Below are 26,540 nucleotides of genomic sequence, written 5' to 3' on the forward strand. Positions count from 1 at the left end.
CACCTCTGCATAGTTTCCTGTCCTCCCTCCAGGAGATCAAAAGGCAAAGATGCCTTTCACAGTCATATGTGACTTCCCTTTGCTGTAGCGATAACATCATTCCATGACATTTTGGATAAAGTAATATATTTTTTAAAACCATGTAGCAGGGAGACATATAGTGTACATTTGAAAAAGGTTGTCAGCCTACAGGCTATTTCTGTCTGTACAGGAGCAAGTACCTGGATCTCATCAACACAGCAAAAACTGATCTTCTGGATCACTGGAAGATACTGGAAAACCTGACAGGAATTAACTGTTCTACAGTATTCATATCAGTCCCATGTACATACTGCCAGATTACATACCAAGAAAGCCTGTGTTCAACACAGGAGATACATCATATGGCTACATAATGGCTGAGCTCCCTGCAATATTTGCGTATAATAGTGTTTCAATTTCTCAGCTGAATGCCCCAAAATATAAAGAGATTTACTGAAGCCTAAATCAGAGAATCCCAAGAGACCTTCTTAAAGTAGCCAGATGCCTTAGCAATATAGAGATAAATGCATTTTAGAACTACCATATGTCTACAGTTTTGCAGGCATTTAAGAAAAGGAATGTGGTAGATCTGAAAGAACCGTTCTAGGGAGGGAAAGCGAGAAGAACAGCCATGCATAGAAAGCAACCTTTTAGAAACAGTACAGTCAGATCAAACATAGTTGAACAGCTTAATAAAAAATAATTCTTGTCACAGTCTTAAGCAAAATAAAAAAGAAATGGGTAGGATGGAATAACTTTTGTAATACATAGGACTCTGAGGATAAATAAACTCATCAGCTAAACTAGCAGGTTAAATGTAATTAGACAAGGACTATATACAACTTGTGTTGAAATTGTAAACCTCAGGAGCTGCGTGGCGTAGTGGTTAAGTGCTTGCACTGCCACTCACACTGTCAGGAGTTCGAGCCCCCTGTGGGTCAGATATCCTGGCAGCTGGCTCATGGTCAACTCAGCCATCCATCCATTTCTTGGTCGGTAAACAAGTACCTAGCTCATAGCTAGGGGGTAAAGAATAGCCGGGGAAAGCAATGGCAAACTATCCCACAAGAACAGCTTGCCTATAAAATCACTACTTGCAGTGGTACCCCAGGGTCGGGGAAACTTTACCTTTACTTTAAATAACCTCACCTACTTCATAGCCAATCCTTCGCTGAAACTATGTGGGCAAAATGTGGGCAAAATCCCTGATGCCACATTCCAGCAAAATCGCAGTCACATATCCAGGGCTCTGCAACCTTTCAGCCATTTAGCATTACTATGAGGGGGCTTGCAACTCCTTGAATGACTCTTGACTGGAGGGACAGACAGACACTGGAATTGGAACAGCATCAAAGATTTTGCTGCAGGTCAAGCCTGGCTTCTCTCTTACCTTTTTCCTGTGGCAACACACAAACCTGGTTCCAGTGTGAAAGTTGAATCATGCTTAGGAGAGGGGTGATGAGCATTCAATTTGTTTTTAGGTGTTGCTCCTCCCATGGTACAGGGAATGAGTCTCACTAAACGCTTATTCAATATTTGTAAAAGCTTTCTTCTTTTTTTGGTTTTACCTGTAGGAAGGGAGATAATTTCCTGACTGACATAAAGATGGGCCAATCAGCATTGCACACAGCCCAGTTTTGAGAGACAAGAATTTCTTTATGATTTACCCAAGTGATAGCCTACCAACATTCAGTAAATCCAATTTCTGTTCAAAGAAGAAAAAGCTAAGTAATACAAATAATTTGTCCTGCCCAATCTTTGCTTTACTCACATTCAAAATTATGTGTTTTCTTTGATCCAGTGACTGACAGTCATTTTCTCATGCAGCCTCCTCACATCTTTTATGACAATAGTCTATTCCCAGACAATATTTTTGCAGCGTTATGGCTTACTTTCACAAGCAATTTCCACAATTTTAGAAATAGAGCTGGAAGAGACCACAAAGGCCATCAATACACAATAAAGGCACTCTTGACAGATGGTCATCCACTGACTGTTTAAAAACCTCCAAAGGAGAAGACTCCACCACACTCTGAGGCGGTGTATGTATTCCACAGTTGAACAGCCCTTAATATCAGGAAGTTGTTTCTAATGTTTAGGTGGAATCTCTTTTTTTGTACTTTAAATCCATTACTCCTTGTTCTATACAAATACAATACAACCGTAGTGGCCTTGGTCAAAATTAAATTGTACTCAGAAAGTCCTAAATAACAAATTTAATGTATGTAACAAATGCCTCATACCCCTACACAAGACATTAATAAAACCCACAATGATTGGGGGGGCCTTGCTAAACATGTGCAATGGGAAAGTAAAGATAGATATGAATGCAGTGCTCTGAACTAATTACAATAAGATCACTATAAGTATTGAATTTATGTTAAGGCTTTTTTGTCAGTCTAGCCACTTCGAAAATGACACTCGGGTCCTGGTGCTTTGGACTCTGAATCCCAGTCAACATGACTATGTGAACTCAAGAGGAATTCTTCTACGACAGCAAGTGAGATTCACAGATTGATTCAACATCCTGAAACCAGATGGACTTTATTCTCAAATGGAATTGGGGTGCTTTCTACAATCATGAAAATGTCTCTGTATTTACTATTTACGTACTTGTAAAACAAAGGGGTTACTTTCTGAAATCTGGGTAAATATTCCAATGAACCACAGTTTAGTAAAACATTTACACCTGCTAGCATACCAATTGGAGCCAGAGTCATATTGGGTACAGCTCTCCAAAGGTCTCACTGAAGTCACCTTTAAATCATTCAGCATTTGCAAGGCTCTTTCTGGAAGCCACTGTAGCGCTTCGGGAACAGAGTGTTCCAGCAGGATGCTGAGATTGTAATATATTACTTGATAAGTGTTGAGGGTAAGTAAACCTACATAGACATATTTACTTCAGGAATTTTGTATGGCTGTAACTTAACAGTTTAATTACAATTTTTCTTGATTTCAGCAAAACAGGTTGGGCTACTAGGATGGTTTTTCCTGAGAAGTAAGCCAGGCCTACATGTATTTATCCTCCCTGATGAAGCTAATTCTGCAAAAGTGTGTGCACATTTGGAGTGATTGTTTGTACTTAAAAATTATTGACAGTATTTAGGTCTGTACAGGACTACAGTGATGTTTGTTCTTTCATGTTGCAAGTGGGCAATTTCCACAGTTCACCTGACAGTATACTGAAAAGCTTCAATATCCTTTTGAGCTGTTAATTTAGTTAACTGGATCTTCTCCTTTGTGAAAGGAGTTATAATACAAGTGGTACCAGACAATTAGAAGCCATTCTGTTACAGAGCTTTTGCTCTGCCTGGAATTGTCTCTTTGCTCAACCAGATGACAGATAAACTTTTGTCCTGATACTTTGCAAGCCAATGGCCAGAGTCATATTGGGTACAGTTCTCTAAAGGTCTCACTGAAGTCACCACTTATGAGAGTTCTGAAGCTTTCTCACACCAATCTATTTGCTGTAAGCCTCAAACCAAAAGGGGGATCTAGGCATCCTAAACTTATTTTGCTTTCTTTTTGCCATGTTTTGCTCCCCAACTGCCATGAAGGTGTACTGTAGTAATGCACTTCTGACCCAGCAGCACCGTGGTAGAACGTTGGAACGCCAACGGACCTACGGCCTTCTGGTCGCACCGCACCCCCACTCCTCATCCCCCTATGAGTCACGGGTCATGAACTGTCTGGCTCAGTCACGGTGGGGACAATGGTCTTGCCCCAGGTGAGGATTAGGCTCAGGCAGCAGCTCCTCCGCCTGCGTGGCAGGTGAGATCATGCATCACATGATGATCTCGACCTCCCTCCGTTCTCGAGAGGAACTCCCCGGTCCTCCCTCCTACGCCCCGATAGAATAACAATAAGGTGCCAGGAACCAGCCGCGGTAGGCCTAAGCTAGGAACCACGGACCTCGGGCTCCGCTGCTGGCGATCTCCACCAGATGTTATCTCAGCGTCGTCCTGGTTCTTCGCTGACCGCGTGGAGTGCGACTACAAGCTGGTGCGAAACCGGGAGATCCTGGAACCTCCACCCCTGCTCACGTGCGCTGGGAAGGGCAGCGATACCGAAGTCCGTGGATCCGAGCATCCAGGGGCCACCGTTCCGGTATAAGCCTGTCCTCTGGATGCAGTAGCGTCAGAACAGCGTCCTAGGACCTCTCGTCAGCCGGAACACCCGGTGAGTATGGGAGCTTGCAAAAGCAGGAGCTTATGACAAAACGTTAATATGAGCTGGCGTTAGCGAAATCACGGCGGGGTCCCGTAAGAGAAGGGGCCCTAGCAAAATTGGTTGAGGAGATTGAGCTCAGTGTCCATGGTACCCAGAGGGACATTGATCTTGGGACTGGAAAACATCGGTATCTTAGCTGCAGAGCCTCGGCGCCCGATGTCACTGCTACTGACGTGGAACAATGTTATGTAAGCCATCAGCCTGCAGACCCTATGGCTCCCTTGCTGTAGGCCGCCCTCCTTTAGATCTTTCACCCAGCTAATTTCAACCCGAATTTTCTCTATCCACTAAATTGGGCCTGTCCCTCCTTCTGCCTGCTCGCCAGCCCATTTCAAACTCTCCAGCGGCTCAGCCGCCCCTCACTATCGCCTTCATTTTCGAAGCCACTGCACCTCCGTCAGCGGTGCGTAGCGGAGTTTCAAAGAAACTCTGCTTAGAGCGTATTAGCGATCTGCAGAAGAAACCCTGGCGAGGAAGCGATGCCGATATATTCTTGTGTGCCCGTCATTTCACAGATACCGAGGGGGAGAATTGCGTCGATGGCCGGGTTATCAGTGCAGCCCTTTAAGCTTCTCTTTATCCTCACTGGGCTCCGCCAAAGCGTCGAAGGCGTAGGAATCACTAGCCCCTCACGTGAGAGAGGCATGCTGGAGGCAATCGCGAGGAATCACCTAATGGTTCGGGCCGACTGGAAAACCACCTTCGCATGCTCTGAGCCCCTGCACAATTTGTGATCTGGGAAGCGAGTTCCGCCAGCAATGCGGCATCCAGCAGGGGAGCAGCCTCGGCGGCGCCTACAGCCGCTCAGCTACGGTTTGATGCTTTCGCCAACCCAGATAAGATTGTCCTGCCACTAGAGGCCACCGCTACGGTGCGGAATGCTTCACAGGCATTTATAAAAGTCCCAATGCCGGCCAACCAGAGTTTCTCCACCATCGGCAAAAACTGAGAGCCCACATGAGTTTGTGAAGACAGGCTCCGGGAAGCTCAAGAGGCAGGTAGATAGCGAAGAGGCCCAAGCGAGCTCCTCATGTACCGCAAAGGACGCCTCCCGGGTGCCATGGGGCAATCCGCGGGCCTGGGCAGGCTCCTGAACTGGCGACATGCTTAAGGCTTGCCGGGACGCCGGATCCTCCGCCCGCCAAGCTAGCCTCCTGCAGCAGCAGCACTCTCCACGGCGGGAGGCAGCCTCAGGGTGTCTGCTTTAACTGCGGCAGACCGGACCTTCGAAGGGAGTGTAGGCAGCGGTGGGGGGGGGGCCTACCTGGCGACGGAGGAGGTCCTCCCCAGAGAGGAGGAGAAGGCCACCTAAAACCGGTGCCACGATGCCAGAAAGGCTTCCACTGGAGAAAGCGACTGCCAAAGTGAAACTCAGCCGGGCGTCTCCCCAACCAGGACCAAGGAGGAGAATACTAGAGCAGACCAAACACCCAAGGCCTGCCACCCCTCTAGAGTGGCATCTGGCTGCATGCACCCAGCCCATCTCCTTTTGAGACTACGGTTCTTGTAAGCCCCAACCCATTATGAAGGCAGGCCATCCCTACGGGACTATTGGGCTAGTGCTGCCAAAACCTCTGCGCTGAACAGGGACTGTTCATGCGTCCCAGTGATCGACTCCACGCGCAAGGACCCATCCATCTCCAAGTCTGGACAAACATCCACAGGAGTTGCCTGCAGACCAGCTGCGCTCAGTTGATTCTCCTGCACATCGCACCGCCGCTGCCGACCCAATAAAGGCTACAAGCCCCAGCAGCCAACATGGTAGCCTACACACCACCGTCGCGGCGGTGGAGGCCTATCGGGGCTCCATACCTGGGCTTCGCCATGAAGGATGTATGTTCAAGGGCCTGGTGGACACGGCTGATGTTACCGTCATCAGAGCAGCCCGGTGGCCCGACCAGTGGCCGACCGAGGAGCTTGCCCACATCTGGGGAGGTGGGGAAGACAGGCGGGCGGGGCATGGTGGCTCGATTAGCCCAGGACTTCGGCGTCAGCTCACAGTCCGCCGCCCATCGTTTTGAACATCCATGTCAATCTCTGGGAAGGAAGGGACCTCATCAGTCCAGGTCAAAGCGACTTTGGTCTGGGATGGGTAAAGCGTCACAGATCATTGATCCCCTATCGTGCCTTCCGAGAAAATTACTTTCTAATTTCCGTGAAAACTGTTTCCTCTCCCCTCCTCTTCTCCTTCTGTTTTCGACCAGTAGAGGCGGGAGGGCCAATTGGCTGACTGGCCTCCTGGATTAAAATCTGGAGCGTCCTGGTGCCGCAGCACTGCCAGGACAGGCCCCAGTTTAAGAGGCTGCGGCACCAAATTCACCCACAAGCCAGTTTTTTAGGCTTCAGTGGTGATGGCATTATAGCACTATCATCACTTCTAAGATGCTTGGCCAGTGGTTTTGATGACATCTCCCAAAGATAATTCGATCACAAAACTTTAGCACCATCCAGCTTCCTCGTCCAGCCACCAAGGTCTGGTAAGTGCAACTCCTTGAAAACCCCTTTTGTTTGTGTGCGAGGATGCCTGTGCTGGTGCATCCATTCTCGGATGCACCCATCCCCAAAGAAGCTTCCAAAGCCCCTTTTGTGTTGCTGATTAAGCATGCATACCCACAATCCCCCCAGGATGCTGTCCTCCCCCTCGGGCTGGACCCTGGCGGCACCCTGATGATGGTAATTCCCACCAGGGTGCATCCTGCCTCCTGCACCCTCCCCTGTCAAACAATTAAGAAGGGTGGCATTTGGGAAGATTGCATTAAAGCAACCTTCGGGCTGCCAAAACAAGCCTGTATATTAGAGCTCTAAACTCTAAGAAGCCCAGCTCAGAGCAAAGGCCGATCCTGATCTCCGCCATCGGCTCTAGGGCAGGCCTGGGCGGGGACCGACCCCATAGCCTGGGGAAAGGGGGGTGTGTTTCAGTCCCTCTTCCTGGAGTCCCTGTGAACTCCGATTAAGCCATGACAGGTCAGCCCATGGAATGGCCAGGAAACCAACCCCATCGGTCAGAACACATCTCTCTGAAAGGATCGCCCAGCGGTCTCAACAAGAGGCAGCAGGCCCCAAAGACCCGAGATGACCTGGGAAGCGTCAAAGCTGACCACCAGCCAAGCCTAGAGCTGCTGCATGCCTTAGGAGCCACCCGAGACACCCGAGAACCTCTGGCGCTCTCTTCCAGTCATCACACTTTCGGCGGCCACCATCCTTGCCTGCTCTGCTGCCTCCTGCGATGGCGGTCGGCCCACCCCTGGCCGAGCTTTCACCAGACCAGCATCTGGGAGCAGTTTTAAGCTGCCCAGCGTCTCATCTCTGCCTGGAGCCAGTGCCCACACAGGAGTGGGAGCCTGCTAAGCTCCCTGCCTCCCGTCTGCAGCCGAACTTCTAGCGGAGTCTGGGCTTCGCCCTTCATGATGCCATCCATCAGGTACTCCTATGGCCGACTGGGGATTACGTCGTCCAAGCCCTCCCGGCTGGCTCTCTCCTTGTCACCAAGGCGTGGCTAACCACGAATCTAACACCTGCGCCCGCATCACGGCGCCAGCCAAGCGAAGGAACAGGCGGGCCCATTCATGGCTGCGGCCAATTGGAACTACACACACATGGAGGACATTCCCCGTGTTCGGAAACATCCTGCTCCCCAGGGGCTGGTTCTGGACCTCTTGAGGGGAAAGTTAATTACATTCCTTTCGACTCTGCGAGACTCTGTTGCCTCAATTAGCCTCACCATCGTCTACCCAGGCTCCACCCGGAGCCGGGCCCGCCGCCGCCCGGCTCGCTCTGCCTTCGACCCCTCACAGCCGGGCAGCGGGTCGCCCTCTCAGCGGAGTTAAGGTCTCCCTCGCCTTCCCTGAGTGGGAGTCCCGGACTTCGCTTCTTACAAAGCTAAGACTATTGGCGGCTGGCTATTGCCCTTCTGAAGTCCATCAACTCTACCTCCATTGCTCTGGATGCTCTGGCCTCGAGCAGCAGGAACTAGATCAGCGACCCTAGACAATGCGTGCGCTATTGATTACTTATTGTTATTACATCACCAGGTTGTGAGAATGTACATAATAGTGTTGTTTTTAATCTTTCTGATAATTCCCAATTGATTCATATGAGAGAATCATTGAGCTGCAAAGAAGTTGCTTATCTAATCTGAAATATGATGTTTGCCCCATTGGTGGTCAGCCCTCTGGGCTGGCTGCGGGAGGATGGTTGAGTGCTATTGTGCAGCTCTGCATTGGTTTAATTATTGTGCCCTGCGTTAGCCGGATCTTGTTTAGGTTGTGTTATTGTCTAATAGTATAGCGTGTGTAGAAGGCCCTCGAATTTCCCTTACCCATATTAGAAGTTCTAATGTTACACAAGCAGCTTGGTCAGCTTGACCAGGCTTGGCCGGAGGAGACAAAGCGTCCTTTAAATCACCCCTTAGCATTTTGGTCCCCTTCTAAAATGTAAAGAAGGAGGAAGTGTAGTAATGCACTGCTGGCCAACAGCTTACCGTGGTAGAAACGTTGGAGGCATGCGCGGACCCTACGGCCTTCTGGAGTACTTACCGCACCCCCCTCCTCATCCCTATGAGTCACGGGTCATGAACTGTCTGGCTCCAGTCACGGGCGCAAGGACGATAGTCTTGCCCCAGGTGAGGATTAGGCTCAGGCAGCTGCAGCTCCTCTCATGCGCATTAGCCAGGTGAGATCATGCATCACATGATGATCTCTCCCGACCTCCCGCCTCCGTTCTCGGAACTCCCCGGTCCTCCCTCCTACCGCCCCGATAGAATAACAATAAAAGGTGCCAGGAACCAGCACGCGGTAGACTCGCTAGGAACACGGACCTCCGGGCTCCCGCTGCTGGCGATCTCCACCAGATGTTATCTCCGCGTCTCGTCTCGTTCTTACGCTGACCACGTGGGTCGACTACAGTGTACACCTTGATCATGTCAGTGCTGGTTTTTGAATTTTGTCAGTCACCCTTGTTCTGCCTCATTCATCTCTAGTGCAGCCCTTTCCCAAGCCTGAAGTAGTCCATATCACTAGGATGACAGGGCCTTCAGGTTCAACCAAAGAACTGGATTCCATGCTGGTCTGTACTGGAGGCTTCTCCCCACCCCCCACTCCCAAGTTTGCTTGCCTTGTTAGGGTCCCTCCTCCACACACTAGACGGCACCCAGGCAGCATCCAGCGTTGTCCTTGCAGCTCCCCCCAGGCGGTGACAGCCAGAAGCCTCATGTGAGATGTCCTTGTCAGGTGCTTGAAAACCACCCCTCATTTGGGTATACGCTTGATCCTGGACAATACTGACTTCTGTCCCCATTGGAAGTGCTGCTTAGCCTTTGTGTGATTTCCAAGATCTCATCACTCATATTCTATTTCATGCTATCTTTGCAGGAGAAGGGTTAGAATTGTTTTAAGGAAACAGGAGCTGATATTCTCATGATGCAGACAGCTATGTCCAGAGCTAAATGTAAAAAAAAAATTATAGTTGCCTGAACATGACCGAGCAGCACAGCTCTAACCAGTGAACACAGACGTAGCCACCATGGGGACATCTGGGGACAAGTGCCCCGGGCGTCACCTTGTGGTGGGTGCAAAAATTGCAGGTTCGTTTGTGGCTTTCTGTATTTTTTACTGTTTTTTCAATTTTGGCCTGCAGGGGGCGCAGCTTTTAGGCTAGTGGCACCAAAATTTCAGGCTATCGTCAGGTGACTCTCCTGATGATACCAGCCACGTTTGGTGAGGCTTGGTTCAGGGGGTCCAAGGTTATGGACCCCCAAAGGGGGTGACCCCATCCTCCATTGTTTCCAATGGGAGCTCAAAAAATAGCATCACTTTCAATGTTGTTTAAACTAGGGAGCCCTGGGTGTGTTCAGATTTGTGTGTTGGGGCATGTTCTATAATGTGATGGTGACTTTGAGATGACCTGGTGCAAAAAAATGTTGTTTGGTCATGGTGGGGGAGGGACACTGCCCATATTGGCGGGCTCCATTTTCCCAAGCTACGCCACTGGCAGTGAATATTATCTAAGGAAGACAGCTAAGGAAAAAGAACAGCTGAAAACATGTTAAAGGTTTATAAAATTAAGCCTAAGGTGGAAAAAGTAGATAGAGGAACATTTGTCTTCCTCTCCCATAATATTAGAACTTATTGTTCTAACTGAGAAATAGGTTCAGAACAGACAAAAGGAACTACCCCTTTACTCAATGAGTAATTAAACTGTGGAATTCATTGTGGGTGAAGGAAGAGATGGCCACAAGCATAGGTAACTTTTAAAACGATAGTTAAGACAGATCCACAGAGGAAAGGTTCATCAACGGCTATTAGCCATGGTGAATACGAGAGCCTCCATCTACAGAGGCAGCATACTGTTGAACACCAGTGCTGGGAGACAGCAGCAAAGTGAAGGTCCTGGTCTCTATGCTGTACTTGTGCTTTGGAGCAACTGGTTGACTGCTTTGTGAAACAGGATGATGGACTAGATGTACCTCTGGTATGATCCAGCATGCTATTCTTATATTTGTCTACTCTAGCCCTTTTAAAGACCGCAAGTAATTTAAAAAACCTTCCTCCTAAGCAGTGGCATTCCTGCCTAGGGACAGGGGGTACCCTATGTCCCCGAGCGCCCCCATTTGGTCACGTGGGGGGCGCCAACATTTCAGAGGCGTTTGTGTTTTTAAATTTTTAAGTGTTTTTCACGATCCGGCCTGCAGGGGGCGCATGTTTAAGGCTAGCTCACCAAGCAAAGCTCACCAAGCTTGGATGCTATTACTCAAGGCTTCTTGGAGCCACCTTGAAAGTCTGGTGCCTCTATCTTAAAAAATGTGCAGCCTGCCTCAGAAATTCCTCATTAGCTACAATGGAGCAAAGTCACTGCAAAACAAAGAATCTTGGGGAAATTTCTTGGGGTGCCTGGAAGGGATGTATTTTTAAAGTTAGTGACACCAAAATTTCAGGGTATCATCTGTTAACTATTCTTATGATGCCACCCAAGTTTGGTGAAGTTATGTTCAGGGGGCCAAAGTTATGGTCCCTCAAATGGGTAGCCCCCATCTCAGGTTAGCTCCCATTGAAAACAATGGGGATGGGGGCAGTCCATTTGGGCATCCATAACTTTGCTGCCCCTGAACCAAACATCCCCAAATTTGGGTGGTATCATCAGGGCAGTCTCTGGATGGTACACTGAAATTTTGGTGCTACTAGCTTTAAAAATGCGCTCCCTGCAGGCCGAAAAACACCAAAAAATACCCCCCAAAACCCCAACTACCTTGCATTCACATTTGTTCATATTTGGGCAGGACATAATTGGACAATTTTTGTCCGAATGTGCCCAAATTTGCCCAGATTCCAGCCGAATCTGCTGTTTCATCTGAATCTCCAACCCTCAAAAGTGATGCTGTTTCAGGGTGGGGGAGAATCCACCCCCAAACAGCATCACTTTAAATTTTGTTTTAACTGGGGACCCCAGATTCTCCCTTTAAGATGGATTTAAAAGAAGAATCTGAGCTCCCTCGTTTAAACACCATTGAAAGTGATGCTGTTTGGGGGTGGATTCCACTGGAGGTGTTTTGTGAGAGATGATGCTGACATTTGTTTGGTAAATGTTTTGCTGGGGGTGATTTGTGAGAGATTTACATGCTTAATACCCACTCGCACTGGTTTGGAGTTGTTTCTCAGGCTAACAACCTACCTCATAGGGTTGTTGTGATTAGGAAATTAGGAAAAGAGTTGGTGGGGAGAGAGCCATGTATGTTTTGATGGGAGTGGGAGGTGTTTTGTGAGCTGGTACAAAAATCATTGTTTGGTCATGGTGTGGGAGGGGGGCCACCCATCCGCCGGGCGGGGAGAGGAGGGCGCCAAACTCAGGTTTTGTCCCCGGGTGCCAGTTTGCCTAGGTACGCCCCTGCTCCTAAGGTCTTAAACCAGTGTAGACTTGATTTAAATCAACTCTGTGTGTTTATTTTATAACCATTTTGGTGTTAAGAGCAGGCATGTTATCTCTGCAAACAGAAATTCACAGTTCTGAGAACTACAAAACCAATCATCTGTGATAATATCTTCTAGATAGAAAACTGCTCAAAATAATCTCACAGAAACTTCTGGAAGAGAATGATATTGTGAATGGAGTTAATTTGCCAAAATTTGTAAACACTGCATGAATATATAGCCTCGTGCTATGTAATTAAAGACTATTATTTCATAATGAATAACCTTTGGACTGTAATGTATCTTAAATAATAAACTGTCTTTAGATAGATTATCCTCCAAAAGCATTTTATTAAAATCTGATTTGAAGTAAAAACACCAAATTAAACTTTAAAATCCAATTTTTTTATTTTAAAAAATCACTGACTTCTATCCACTCTTCATGCAATTCTTTATTTAACAAATAATTGATTTTTATCCACCCTGCCTTAAACCACTCCAGCCACGTAAATAGACTTTTCACACACAGACAAAATGTTGCTACTGAAAATGAAATAAGCTCAACAACAATGATCTAGTAAGAATGTGATGCAACTAGTTTTGAGAAGCCATATGCAGTATAGCTTAATAGGCAGCAACTGTCAAAAGATGGTCTAAATACAAAAGAATGTAAACCACAGACTAAATTTAAAATTTAACAGATAAGTTCCAGGCCTGATGGAAAAAATGCAATGTTTTTCCACACCATCCTTTTTAAATTAAACAATAATCCATTTAAGTCAACTTTTAACCAAGCAAAACTGTGAAATCATTAGCTTTATAATTTCCAAGCATATGTAGCAATATGTCACAATCCAGACACATTTTCAAATTCTTTAATGCATGCACTACTTTCATTTTCTAAAAATATTGTGCTGCCATTAATATGAAACTTTACTCCTTTTTTTGGCATATTTTTGGCATATTTGTGATCTCTTTTTTTGGCTTATTTGTGATCTAATACTTATGCTTTTCCTCCCTGAGCATAATCCTTCAAAAGTAGCTTATCAATATTTCACTATGGATTACTGATATGTATCTTTAATAGGTTATTATGCATTTTATCTCTCTGGACTAAAGTGAAAAAGAACTCAGTACAGATTTAGCAGTTAACAATCTAAAAAGATGGCAGACCTTAGTTCTAGGCATTCTAGAGTAATTTTCTGATTTATAGCATATTCTAAGCCACAGTGTTTCAGCTGGCTTTTGGCTTGAAAGGTGTTCCTAGAAAATTTTTATTTGCCTTTCAAGATCAGACAGACAGACAGACAGACAGACAGACAGACAGACAGACAGACAGACAGACAGACAGACAGACAGACAGACAATCAACACTATATAGGAATGAGAGTCCTCCTCAGAGACAGTTTGTGAATAGATGAAGCCTTCTCTGTGATGTCAGTGATTGTGACAATCAGCTTCAACTCAAACTGGTCATAACAGTTATGTATACCGGTGCCACTTGTGGTGACCCACTCTGGAGGATGAAGAAGGAAGTGCCGAGTTTGCATCCCAGCATGGCTCTATCCTCCTGGCAACCCACAAGGTCCTTCTGGACTAATTATAGATCTCATCAAGCAATCTGTGGATTTTGTAGTCCAGCTTTAGCTAAGAGAATCCCCAGAACTCTCTTTAGATTCCCTAGTCTGCATGCAAGCCTGGCTGTCTCCTTTCCACACAATTTTCCAGCTTCCTTGATCAGCTGCCTTTCTGCCCCCTATATTCCTGTCCCAACTTCCTTCTGAAAAACTGTTTGACTTAGGGACCTAGCCTGTGATGGACTCTGCTTTTCAATTCTCTTAAACAGCCCTGCTTCAAGAGCTGCACCACCCCAACAATATTCTTTTATACCCTCAGAGATTTATACTTTTAGCCTTCCATGTGATCAGCTACCTACAGCCCAGTGATGGCAAAGGTGCTTTGAATACCAAAGTTATGGCTGTGGACTGAACAAGACCATTTTGGTCCAAAAAAACAGTCAATCAGCAAATTTAACTGTGAGGCATGTACAACTGAAACCTACAGGAAGGACAGACACATTAGGAAAAACACTGCTTCACCATAAAGCTTTGCATATATTCTATCATTGCAGACCATTAGTGAAAAACTTTTGAGTAGTCTGTGCAAGAAGGCCCTGTCTGCACCCACTCTTTCCATCGTTCTTATTTCATTTTAATACTAACCTGCAAGAAGCCCTTGATACCAACAGCTAGCACAAGCATTCTACTTTTCTACCTGGCTGATACTCAAACTGTAGGTCTGATCAGCAGCCCCCCACCCCCACCCCGCCACCATGTGCAGCATAGGCACTTTGGAGACAGTTACCTGCTTCTAGTTTCTTTCAGGCATTCGATGTGCTGAAAGAAGGCATCTTTTCCTGGCACAATGATCTGAGCAGATAGCCCTGCCCTCCAGCCAGGCTTTAAATTAGCAATTTTAATGCTAGATTCCAGGGAATCCTGAATTTTCCTGGAAGTGTAAGTGTAGAGCATGAAGAACTCTCTGCTACTGCGTGGATTCTGATTTCGTTAATGTAAAGCACTCAGAGCCAGTAAAAAAAAAATTTCATTTATTGTGAGGTAAAATATTCCTCAAGAAACAATAAAAATCAAAATGCTGTATGTGAAGCTTATGTTGGTTACAATATACATCAAACTAAGTAACTCTTTTAGTTTCAGTTAATTTGTTTCACATTCAAGTTCTGACTAAACAGTGAACAACCCCCACTGAACTAAATACATGCAAGTATATAGAGAGACTTCTCTTTTTCCACCTGCTCAGTCTGAGGGCTCAGCTTAACTGCCCCAACTGCCTTAACTGCTGCTGACGGAATGTTCATTCTTTTAAAAATTTCTCCCATCATGCAATCAGCAGGTTCCACAGACTTCAATGGATTGTTAGAAATTAAGCCTTCCTCCACAGTAAAAGTTTCCCACTAGCCTGGTTTGGTTGGCTAAAATAAGGCAGGGGGAGAGCAAACATAGACCATATTTTGTGCACTGAGCCTCTACATGTATGTTAAGAGACACTATGGATAAGGGACAGTTAAATGTATGGAATTTGGGGACACAACAGTAGCAATAAGGCTGCTAGCCCTCTTCATGCATGAACTGTATCCAATGTCCCACTCAAAATTTATTTGAAAATGATTTTTATTGGAATGCTTGTAAGATTTAAAGATAATATAGCTTGCAACTCACACTGTTTAAATTTAAAGAGCAAATCCTGAAGGTACTAAAGACTGACACACTACTTTCAGAACACCTAAAGAACAGGGCTTGATATGCTGTGGATATAGTTATTCACCAATCTATTTCATCACCCTGACCTGGATGGCCCAGGCACTGGTGTATTTATGATGGGGCAAGCCAGGATGTGAGATCTGGGTGTTACTTGCCTGGGGGAGTCCAGGACGTTATATGGCTGCTTCCAGTCATATGGCTGGTCCACCTCCCATTAATAAGCAGTGATCTACCAGTCCTTCTTAATGGCAGGTAGACCAGCCTTCTGGACAGCAGTTTACCTGCGGTTGGAAGTAATGGGTGGACTTGGCCTCTGTGATACCAATTCTTCTCGACAGTTGGTAGATCAGCCCTCTGGAGAGAACTAGCCTCTACAGATGCCAGGTCTACCAATTCTTATTAAAGACAAGTAGATCAGCCCTCTGGAATGCTGGTTACCTGCAGTTGAAAAGAATGGGTAGACCTTGCCGCTGGAGAGTTGGTCTTCAAAATTGGGGAAGACATGTCAGATTTGTGAGGGGGCAATTTCAGTGCTTGCCCTGAGCTCCATTGTCTGTACATTGTCTGGGCCCAGGCTAGCCTGATTGTGTCAGATCTTGGCTGCTAAGCAGGGTTGGCCATGGTTTGGATAACAGACCACCAAGAGTCACTACACAGCAGTGGCGTACCTAGGCAAACTGGAGCCCTGGGCAAAACCTGAGTTTGATGCCCCCCCCCATGGGCAGCCACCTCCCCCACCATGACCAAACAATGATTTTTTTTCCACCAGGTCATTTCAAGGTTGCCATCACATTATAGAACATGCCCCAACTCTCAAATCTGAACACAGCAATGGGCCATGCCACACAGTAGAAATATTTTTTTTGAAAACAATTTCAAAATGCTTTCAAAATGTTTTATTACTGCTATGAAAACATTTTATGGTGTTGTATCCAGTCCCCCCAATTGGGGAAAACAGCATCACTTTCAATGTTATTTAAACTGGGGATCCCAGATTCTCCTTTTAATGTGGATTTTAAAGGAGAATCTGGGCTCCCTAGTCTAAAGTGATGCTGGAATCCACCCCCAAACAGCATCCTTTTCAATGGTGTTTAAACTAGGGAGCCCAGATTCCCCTTTTAAATCCACATTAAAGGGACATTCTGGGGGTCCCCAGTTTAAATAACATTGAAAGTGATGCTTAGAAATTTGAAAATGAATTTATTTTCTTCCTGTAAAATAAATTTTTTTAAATCAACAAATGGGATTTGTTTGTATTTTTTAAGAACCAGAAATCTCATATCATTTTCTGTGTGTCCATGTTTCCTGAAATGTGTTACCAAGGGGGCTTCACGAGAAGAAAGATTAACCACTAGGTTTTCCTCTTGTCTGGCCACATTGGCCAAAAAAAAGTAGTGGGGCGTCTTTGTCTTAAGCTACGTCTCTCAAAGTGTCCTCTAGGACTACGTCTTTCTAATGATAAATAAATTCATTTTCAAATTTCTAAGCCACAGATTTGGCTTAAATAAAGATCTTGATTTTTCCTGCCACCTTAACTGAATTTAAGCAGAGTACTTCACACCTGTGATTGATTAAGGAAGAACATATAATTACTGTCACTAGGCAGTTGCACACAGATAACACATGGATAGCTAAAGGCTGAGGTCTAAGACATCTTGTCTAATGTAAGTTCATAGAGCAAAGCATATGTATATATATTGTTGATGCCATGTAATATGTAATTAAGAATAATGTTATATGATATGTTATTATTTTTAGATTACAGCTGGTTGGCTCAATTAATTTATAATAAATTGCATGTTCCTGAAGAAGATGGATGATTGAAAACGCAAATACGCGATTGCGTTTGAATTGAACTGTTCATATCATCATTAATCGAGGCTTGCATTGCCACAGCGGAGCAGCTTGTAAACAGTGACGCTTGAATTTCGCAACAGCTGAGCAGCACTCGAACTCTTTGGCAAGAATTTGCCGGCACCACATTCTGTTATGGACTTTTGTGGTTTGCATTCTGCTGTTTTTGATACATAGCACTGAATAAGGAATCTAGCTTCTTATGAACTATACCTCTTTATATTTAAGAATTGTGATGCAATTGTACCAATAGTTAAAGAACTTATGTCAATAAGATACATTTGAGTTTTTGAAACGATAGTAGATTATTTATTTGACCATAATTGTTTATTTTTTCACTACCAGCCAGCCAGTGTGCTGCGCAATTTCTTGGGTTAATTAGTTTCACGCCGCACACCTGTTTGTGTTCATTTTGTAACTAAACCAAACTTCACCAAACCTGGGTGATGTCATCAGGAGAGTCTCCTGAAAAATCCCTGAAATTTTGGGTGCTGCTAACCTAAAACCTGCACCCCCTGCAGGCCAAAAACAGGAAAAACACTGAAAAACAAAAAAAAATTCCCACAAATGAACCTGCACTTTTGTCGCCTACCACAAGGGGGCGCCCTGGGCAACTGCCCACTTTGCCCAATGGGAGGAACGTCTCTGCTACACAGGAGCAGGCAATGGCAAACCACCTCTGAATGTCTCTTGCCTGGGAAACCCTACAGGGTCATCATAAATCAATTGCAATCAACTCTATAACTCACAACATTACTTGCATTACTTGTTGGTGATATGTCAGATTACATCATTCACACCTTCCATCAATATATGAAGAAGAATTTCAGCTTTGTTTTAATGAGACCAGGATTTTTAAATTTGCAATATTATTTGTGGTTTGATCCCCCCCTCCTTTTTATAAACCAATAAAGCATTTGTGTACTTGATTCCTAGGGATAATCATCTGGAAAAAATCAATTAAAACTTTCAAACTGCTAAGTTTTCCAAATATTATATTAGCAATGACATTCATTCATTGTTATTAATGTTTTATGTAACAAACTTTAGAAATGAAACATTTTGCATAGAAAAAATGAAGCCCTAGAAAGTGTTTTGCCCCACATAATTACTATAAGGCTAATGAGAAGTCTAGCAATATCAAGTAAGCTTCCCATCTTACTAAAGATGGGAAGTCATCTTACTAAAGGAGCCAGCGTAGTGTAGTGATTAAGAGCAGGTGACCTCTAATCTGGAGAACCAGGTTTGATTTCCCGCTCTGCCACTTGAGCTGTGGAAGATTATCTGATGAACTAGATTAGCTTGTGCACTCCCACACATGCCAGCGGGGTGACCTTGGGCTAGTCACAGTTCTTCAGAGCTCTCTCAGCCCCACCTACCTCACAGGGTATTTGTTGTGAGGAGGGGAAGGGAAAGGAGATTGTAAGACCCTTTGAGTCTCCTTACAGGAGAGAAAGGGGGGGATATAAATCCAAATTCTTCTTCTAAAACATCTTAGTACAACTTTACATTTTTCTTTAAAATGTGAGGTCACAAGGGAACACTGTATTCAGGCTAAGGTACAAAGACCACTCAGACTAACTGTGAGGCTCAGCCAGTGCCCTACATGAACTTTCAAATATGTTGTAGAATCCTCTACAATACATGTGAGTTCTGTAGAGCTTATGCAAGGGTGTGTGGTTTTTTTGGTCAAAGGACAATATAGAAGGGGCCCCTGAAGACAGGAAATATAATAAACTTATGAATACTAAAAATACTAAATACTAAAAAGCAACAGCATCTCTGCAGTTGCCCCATGGTTATGTAACCAAAGGGAGTGAGGTGAAGTCAAAACAAAGAAGACTGGCATGGCAGATGTTTATACAGCACAAATAATCACTTCCAACTGCAAAATTAAAATCCCCACCCTAAAAAAATCAAGGGTGTTTGGATGCTGTGAGAAGTCAAAAAAGGTTGGAGAAAAAACTGCGAAAGACATTTGAACAATGTACTTTGAAGAGAATCTTGATGACACAGCTAGAATTCTGGATTACAACAACCAAGACTGACTAATGTACTATCAACAAAAAAGGAATTAATTATATTGCTGATTGAAATCAGGTTTTTCATTTTGACATTCATATACTTGGTTTGACTAAGCAGTCATACTGATTGGCTGATACAACACGCTTGGCTTGCCGGTAAATAGTGCCTTTTTAAGCCTTTTGGATTGAATATCCAATATATTTGCTCATGCAATCCACACACCTTTTTACACTGGGGAATGATATCTATTCAGAGACTAGACACAAACTTCTGATTAGCTCTCTCCATACCAATGCAAGGATATTAAGCAACAGTATGCATTTGAAAGTTTCCAATCCTATGCACACTCACTTGTAAGTGCCATTGAATGAAATGGGTGTCCAGAAAAGGTAATGAGATGTACTTCTTCCTCAAAGGAGTAGGTTTGAGTCTTGGGGGGTGTCACTGGATCCCAGTCTACAGGTGGAGGCTCAGTTCTTTTCCATGGCACATAATTTTTTATCAGCTACTGCTAGTTTGTCAGCAATGGCTGCTACTTGAAAAACATGATCTGGAGACATCCATGCTCTGATCACATCCAAGTTACATTATTCTATGTGGGGCTGCCCTTTGAAAAATATTTTGGGAAATTGGCTACTGACAGTGGTTGGTTACAGGGACCATGTCATCCCTGAAAGATCTGTACTGGTAACCCATCTCTGGGTGCAGTTCGAAGTGCTGGTTCTCACCTTTGAGGCCCTAAATAAGTTCGGGTGCCAGGGTACCCGAAGGACCGTCTCTTCCCTTACCATCTGGCCCACCAGATAAGATCTGCCTCTCTAACTCTGCTCTCTGGGTCCCCACCTTCAGAGGTAAGGCAGGTAGTGACAAAAGTTGGCAGTTCCTGTTGTAGAACCTTGCCTTTGGAATGCCCTGCCCTTGAGGCTCGTATGGCACCTCTTTTACTTTCTTTCAAGCACCAGGCTAAAACACATTTTATCAGCTTTTTAACAGGCAGCTTTTGTTTTATGCATAGTTTTTAAGCTGCTTACGCCCAATTGCTTGTGTTTTAATATGGTAGTTTTTAATTGTAAACCACCTCAAGCAGGACTGAAGAGCTAGTACAGAAGGATCCCAAGTGAAAAATAAAAATAAAGTCCTGATATTGGATGGGGTCACCTAGGCCCCTTCCACACATGCAGAACAATGCACTTTCAATCCAGTTTCACAATTGTTTGCAAGTGGATTTTGCTATTCCGTACAGCTGCAAAGTGCATTGAAAGAGTGTGGAGGAAGGCTTAATTTCTAACAATCCATTGAAGTCTGTGGAACCTGCTGATTGCATTATGGGAGGAATTTTTTAAAGAATGAACATTCCGTCAGCAGCAGTTAGGGCAGTTAAGCTGAGCCGATGGAAAAAGAGAAGTCTCTCTATATCAGCCATTCTCAACCAGGGTACCGTGGTACCTTGGGGTGCCGTGAGCATGTCCCAGGGGTACCGTGGCAACACCACCGCCCCCCCTAATTTTTGTGGTGTCACCCACCAGCGCCAGCAAGGACATGGAGCTGGCCCATGGGGCAGGGCCTGCCACAAGGTCAGCAGCCACCCCCCCCCCAAGTGCTTCCCTTCATCCTGGGAGGGGAAGGTGGGGGGTGTGGCAAGCAGGGGCAATGGGAGGGGAAGGTGGAGGGTGGCGGCAGGGGTACTGTGAGATATGAAGAGTGAGGTCAAGGGTACCCTGACCTCGAAAAGGTTGGGAAACACTGCTCTATATACTTGCATGTATTTAGTTCAGTGGGGGTTGTTCACTGTTTAGTCAGAACTTGAATGTGAAACAAATTAACTGAAACTAAAAGAGTTACTTAGTTTGATGTATATTGTAACCAACATAAGCTTCACATACAGCATTTTGATTTTTATTGTTTCTTGAGGAATATTTTACCTTACAATAAATGAATTTTTTTTAATTGGCTCTGAGTGCTTTACATTAACGAAATCAGAATCCACGCAGTAGCAGAGAGTTCCTCTTGCTCTACAAAGTGGATTGAAAGTGTATTATTCTGCATGTGTGGAAGGGGCCATAGAGAAGGGAGAGAGGGTTTAAATTTGACACACCCACATAAACAGTTCTACAAATATGGCTTTAAAAGACTAACAGAGATCTGTGTTCTCCATCACATCTTCTTTGATCCATAGCATGCTGTTGAGAGGAGATGCATAATTCAGACAGAAGGATAAGGGGTGGTGGGAGCACCAGAAATGGGACTGATCTGTGTTCTGTGGTTCGGAAGTGGGGAGATCACGAGGAAACCTGGATATTTCAAGTGACTATCCCAGGATTAATCACCAGTGAGAAATTCATTCACTGAAATCTGCTAACCAGCACTAGAAGGTGCAATGGTACTGAAAAGTCATAAAAATAATGCCTAGTCTTTCAAAATCCTTACAATAATCTAATGTGAACATTCAAGGATTCACAAGCCATCTGCAGCAAGAAAAGAACTATTCAAGAATTTGACTGAGCCAAAAGAAACAGCTCACATGGCACCTGCATCTTGTTCACACTCTAGAGCAGTGATAGCGAACCTATGGCACGGGTGCCAGAGATAGCACTCAGAGCCCTCTCTTTGGGCATGCACAAACAGAGTTCATTGTGTGAGGGGGAAATCGCTCCCCACACACACACACACATCTAGGCTGGCCTGGGCCGCTGGGCTCCATTATTAGCATTAAACCTAAGACCTAGTTTTGGGGAAGCAGTATAGGTAACCCTGTTAAGCGCTGTTAAACCCCACTGATTTTCATGCAAAGAACTAAAGCACAATCCTTTACCTGGGAGTAAACTCGGCTGCTGGCAATGTGACTTGCTTCTGGGTAAACCCTCCTAGGGTCGTGATTCACTCGTTCAAAGAGTTGCATAGTTGTTTCAAAGCAAAGCCACCTTCTACCACCAAGCTTACTCCCGAGTAACGCATGCCTCAGAGCCAACCATTTTTTTCTAGACTAAAACCTTAGTATTCAGGTTAAATTGCTGTGTTGGCACTTTGCGATAAATAAGTGGGTTTTGGGTTGCAGTTTGGGCACTCGGTCTCGAAAAGGTTCGCCATCACTGCTCTAGAAGAAAGCAACCCATGACACATGTTCAGTTCAATCATGTCACAAATGCAGATGCTGTATGAAATTCTTGAAAGCTACTTGGCCACCACAATATCCCACCCATATATTCTTGCTGACATTAGCCTCTTTTTTAATTTTGTCAAATCTGACTATATTTTAGCCCTTTTGTGCAGGAGCTTCATGCTGAGGGAATGCACAACGGTGGTAAAGATATCTTGTGCAACAGCAGCAGACAGACAAGACTATCTTCCAGGTAGTGCCATAACAAGAGAGGGACACAAGGGGGCTGGAGCCTTGGGCACCACTTGATTAAGTCACATAGAGGGCATGTTCGGTGGACTACTCTCCTCCACCACAACTGCGTCCCTCCCCCAAACTCCCCATGGAGGGGTGGGGCACAGTTACAAGGGCCCACCAAATGCAACCCCCCACATGACCAAATTATATGGAGCCCAGAGGCCAGATGAGCCATTGTGCTCATCCTGGGTGCCATTTTAGGCAGCTACGCCCCTGCTTCCAGGTGCACTATTCATCATTCTAAGAATCTATAAGAATGTATTTATAGCGCACCTGGCTGTGAATACAAGTTAGAAAACATGTGGATGATTCTGGATGGCATCTCAGAAGATGTACTACTACTCAGTAGGATATCTACCTGTAAAGGAACATTGTTTCAGTTTTCTGCACATTTCTTTGCCTTTCTTTATGACAAGCAGAAGATAAACTTGGAAACAAGTAAATTTAGGCATTTAAAAAATATTATATGGAAATAATAGTATTTAAATTGTTTTGCCATTTGATAAATGTTACATTTACACTTCTTAAACATTGTTTTTAAAATTAAGTAGGTATAGCCTGTACAGAACTTCCAATGAATCAAATGCTTCACAAAGTGGCAAGCACACACTGTGACGCAGTTAATGAGCTGCGTCACACATCACTAATGAAGTCATACCCAACATAGTGCAATAAGACACATTCCATAGTAACTGGTGGCACTTTTTGTGGGGCATATTTCACCTTCCCCAAGGGCAAAGTATTCACAGCAATGCTTAGAAAACACAATATGTAAAAAAAATTGCCCAATGAAGGGACAACTTGGGTCACAAAGAGAAAGGTGGACTATAAATAAATAATAATCAGCAGATATGAAACAATGTGCTTTTATTGCCCATAAAAACAATTAAACGAAGTACAGGAAAGGGAATAAATAGAGCCCCACAGATGCATGTAATTCTTTATAAAATTTCCTAGATCAAGGAAAGCAAAATTCAGAAGGAAAAGTCTTAAGCTACCAGCAACTGACACTTTTGTCTTATATAAATTAGGCATGAAAGACTCTTTCATAGTATCCCTTATAGTTGCTATCAATTTACTCCACATTAAAAGTAGATGCAACTCTGTATTCTCCAAAAAACGATCTTCCTGCATAAATATTATTAAACAGAAAAGAAGGCACATGTATTGAGTCTAATGCCGTTTCTGTGTTTTCCTGTTTTGGATACATGATGTTCAACACAAGTTCCATTTCTACTAGAAAATAAAGTGTCAAAGAAGAAACTTGTAGCAGAGAAAAAAATGGGAAATCACAATAATAGCAGACCTTTACCACATTAAATAGCGTCAAATCTGTTATAGTCTTCTCCCAAAATCTGCATCATGTGTGAGTCTGTCTACATGTGTGGGCTTAGAAATGGTTTCTATTGTGCACATGAAGCACTTCTTTTAAAATTTTCAGAGCTTTCCTATTTAAAATACATCACTTCACTGATAAACTGTCTATTACTCTACAATTTAAATGATCAGGAACAGCTATGTCAGATAAAACATAGCTGAAGAGTTTGTACACTAAATAGGAACTTTTTCTTATATAATCAGAAAGGTCAGCCATCCAGCACAGAGAAACATTAGATATTATAGGCACCCAAAATGTGTCAACTCTAGGATTTAAATGCTGTATAGGATTCTTCTCTGTGCAATACATTCAGCATCAATTCTTTGCCAAGCTATATACCATGCACAGCTTGAATTCTGATCCCTGTCTGTGGTGCTGAAACTGCAGTATGGCTGAACTTAACAGACATGTTTTGATCTTGCTTCTGCTTAGGAAGAGCTGCACCACGTGTTACATAGAAGAAAATGCTTGTTTCTCCACTTAGATGCAATACATCTCAGCCACAGAACTGAATGATATGCCTTCAGATAATTCTCTGGGCTGACCTTTGATTTATTAAACCAAACATTTTCATCTCAGAAGACTGCCTGGTCTTCGCCTTACCTACCATGAAAGAAATGTCAAGAGATTCTATTCTATTTTGGTTTGGTTTTGGTTTTTAAAAAGCCTGTCATTACAAGACATGGGACTTACCTGTTACTTTACAAGCTTCTATAGCATCATCTGGCTCTTGGTGAGAAAATGGAGACAACAAGATGGGGTCCTCTTTATGGCTGCACATCTTGTCATTCACTTTCCCCTCTCTATTCATTGCTGCTAATTTCTCTGAAGAACTGGGGATAGCCTCCTTGAGACCAATCCCCTCTTCCTTCGATGCCCCCAACAGAGCCACACTCTCCAGAGATGTTTTTGCATCTTTTAAAAAAGCAGCTATTCTCTCTTCACCTTGGGGATACTCAAGGGCAGCAAAATCCTCTTTGTTTGGCACCAGGGTCATTAGCACAGTGTTCCTTTCATCATCCTCACACTCTTTCTGCTGTTCTGATAAAGCAGTGGGAATGGCTTTCTCCATTCCTTGTGGATTCTGTTATGTCAATTTCAGAACCCAAACATCAAAGCTTTGGTGGGTTTGCAACAATTACTGCCAGACAACCTGTAAAAGAAATGGATGTCAAAATATCTAATATTCAGAAGGATTCAGGAGATGCTCATTCACACAGCCATCTTCAGACATATTTGTTAAGGTGTAGTATACTTCTAAAAACCCATTACACAGTTTCAGAACTCAGGTTAATATCACTACCTTGGAACCGTGCCCATTCCTCAGTCCACCCAGGCCATGTCCAAATAAACAAACATTGTATGACACTGCAATTTTTTTCTGTCCAAAAATCCCTCTTTGATTAGGACTGAAACAGAATGTGTATTCAGTGGGAATACCTGTGACAAATATACAATTTCTTCTGTAGTAAAAATGAGATTTCCACACTATTTTGCTGCATTTCACACAGTCTACCAATGCTTCCCAGAAAATAAAATGCCCATGAAAGAGGGAAGAGAGAAAGAAATGAAAGAGAGAAGTAAGGCCCACAGAATTAATTAAAAACACAATTCATAAGTAAATGCAGGTAAGATTATAACCTAAAAATTATTCCTTTTTCTTCCAGGTTTCCCAACATCTAGAGCAACTGCAAATTACACTTCTGAATCTGTGAGAATCTCAAAGTTGAAACTCAGGCCTGAAAGGTAACACTGGAGAGCTTGAAGTTAAGCTCTAAAAGCTAAAACTAAACCAAAACAGAAATAACTAAAGTCAAAAACAAATTTGTCAGTTGCAGTTATCTATGTGTGTGTGTTTACATCGTTACTTTAGCATGTTTGGTTGACCAAACCTTGACATAAAAATATATTATGCAAATACAATTAGCCAACAACCATAGGAAGTGCTACAGACAGATCTTGCCTAGCCTGTAAGAACCATTTTGATTTTTTCCTTAGTTTGTCCAAGTGGATCCAGGTTGTTCTGTCATCAGCCAGGAACAGAGGGTCTATTTGAAGCCTCAAAGAATAGCTGCTATTTGACAGAGAAAGATGAGTGTATCAGCACAGTGCCAGTAGCAGAGTAAGAAATGCAGTTAACACTAGGAGGAGATAAGTGCCCAAAGGTGACACCAAGTGAGGCTGAGGCTGCCAAATATGGCTGGTGGATGAAGAATATGAGACAAAAATACATAAGACAACAGCTTGGCAAAAAAAATTTCCTCAGGATGACACTTGTGGCATTTTTTCTCCATGCATGCTGTTCTTAGGTGACATGTCCACAGACAAACAAAAACCAACTCTCCAAAATGATTCCTCTCAATCTGCTAACAGATAGGACTGACCTTGTGAATCCATTTTATAGGGTTGAGTTCAAATGAATTTTTTAAAAAGACGCTTCTCTTCAACTACTTTGC

General features: G+C 44.1%; 1 protein-coding gene across 10 annotated transcripts in view; it reads right to left on the reverse strand.

Annotated features, from left to right (window-relative positions):
- Positions 1 to 26,540, reverse strand: part of WIZ (WIZ zinc finger) — an 86,324-nt gene that overhangs the window by 54,981 nt on the left and 4,803 nt on the right. For 8 of the 10 annotated variants that reach the window (XM_048488471.1, XM_048488463.1, XM_048488470.1 and 5 more), the window contains exon 2: positions 24,778 to 25,237. The exons of the other annotated variants lie outside the window; for them this stretch is intronic. In XM_048488471.1, coding sequence (XP_048344428.1) covers positions 24,778 to 25,156 — 379 coding nt within the window. In that variant the 5' untranslated portion in view covers positions 25,157 to 25,237. The remainder of the gene's footprint in view (positions 1 to 24,777; positions 25,238 to 26,540) is intronic. 10 annotated transcript variants of the gene reach the window in all.

Source organism: Sphaerodactylus townsendi, linkage group LG03 (assembly GCF_021028975.2).
Source record: "Sphaerodactylus townsendi isolate TG3544 linkage group LG03, MPM_Stown_v2.3, whole genome shotgun sequence".
NCBI lineage: Eukaryota > Metazoa > Chordata > Lepidosauria > Squamata > Sphaerodactylidae > Sphaerodactylus > Sphaerodactylus townsendi.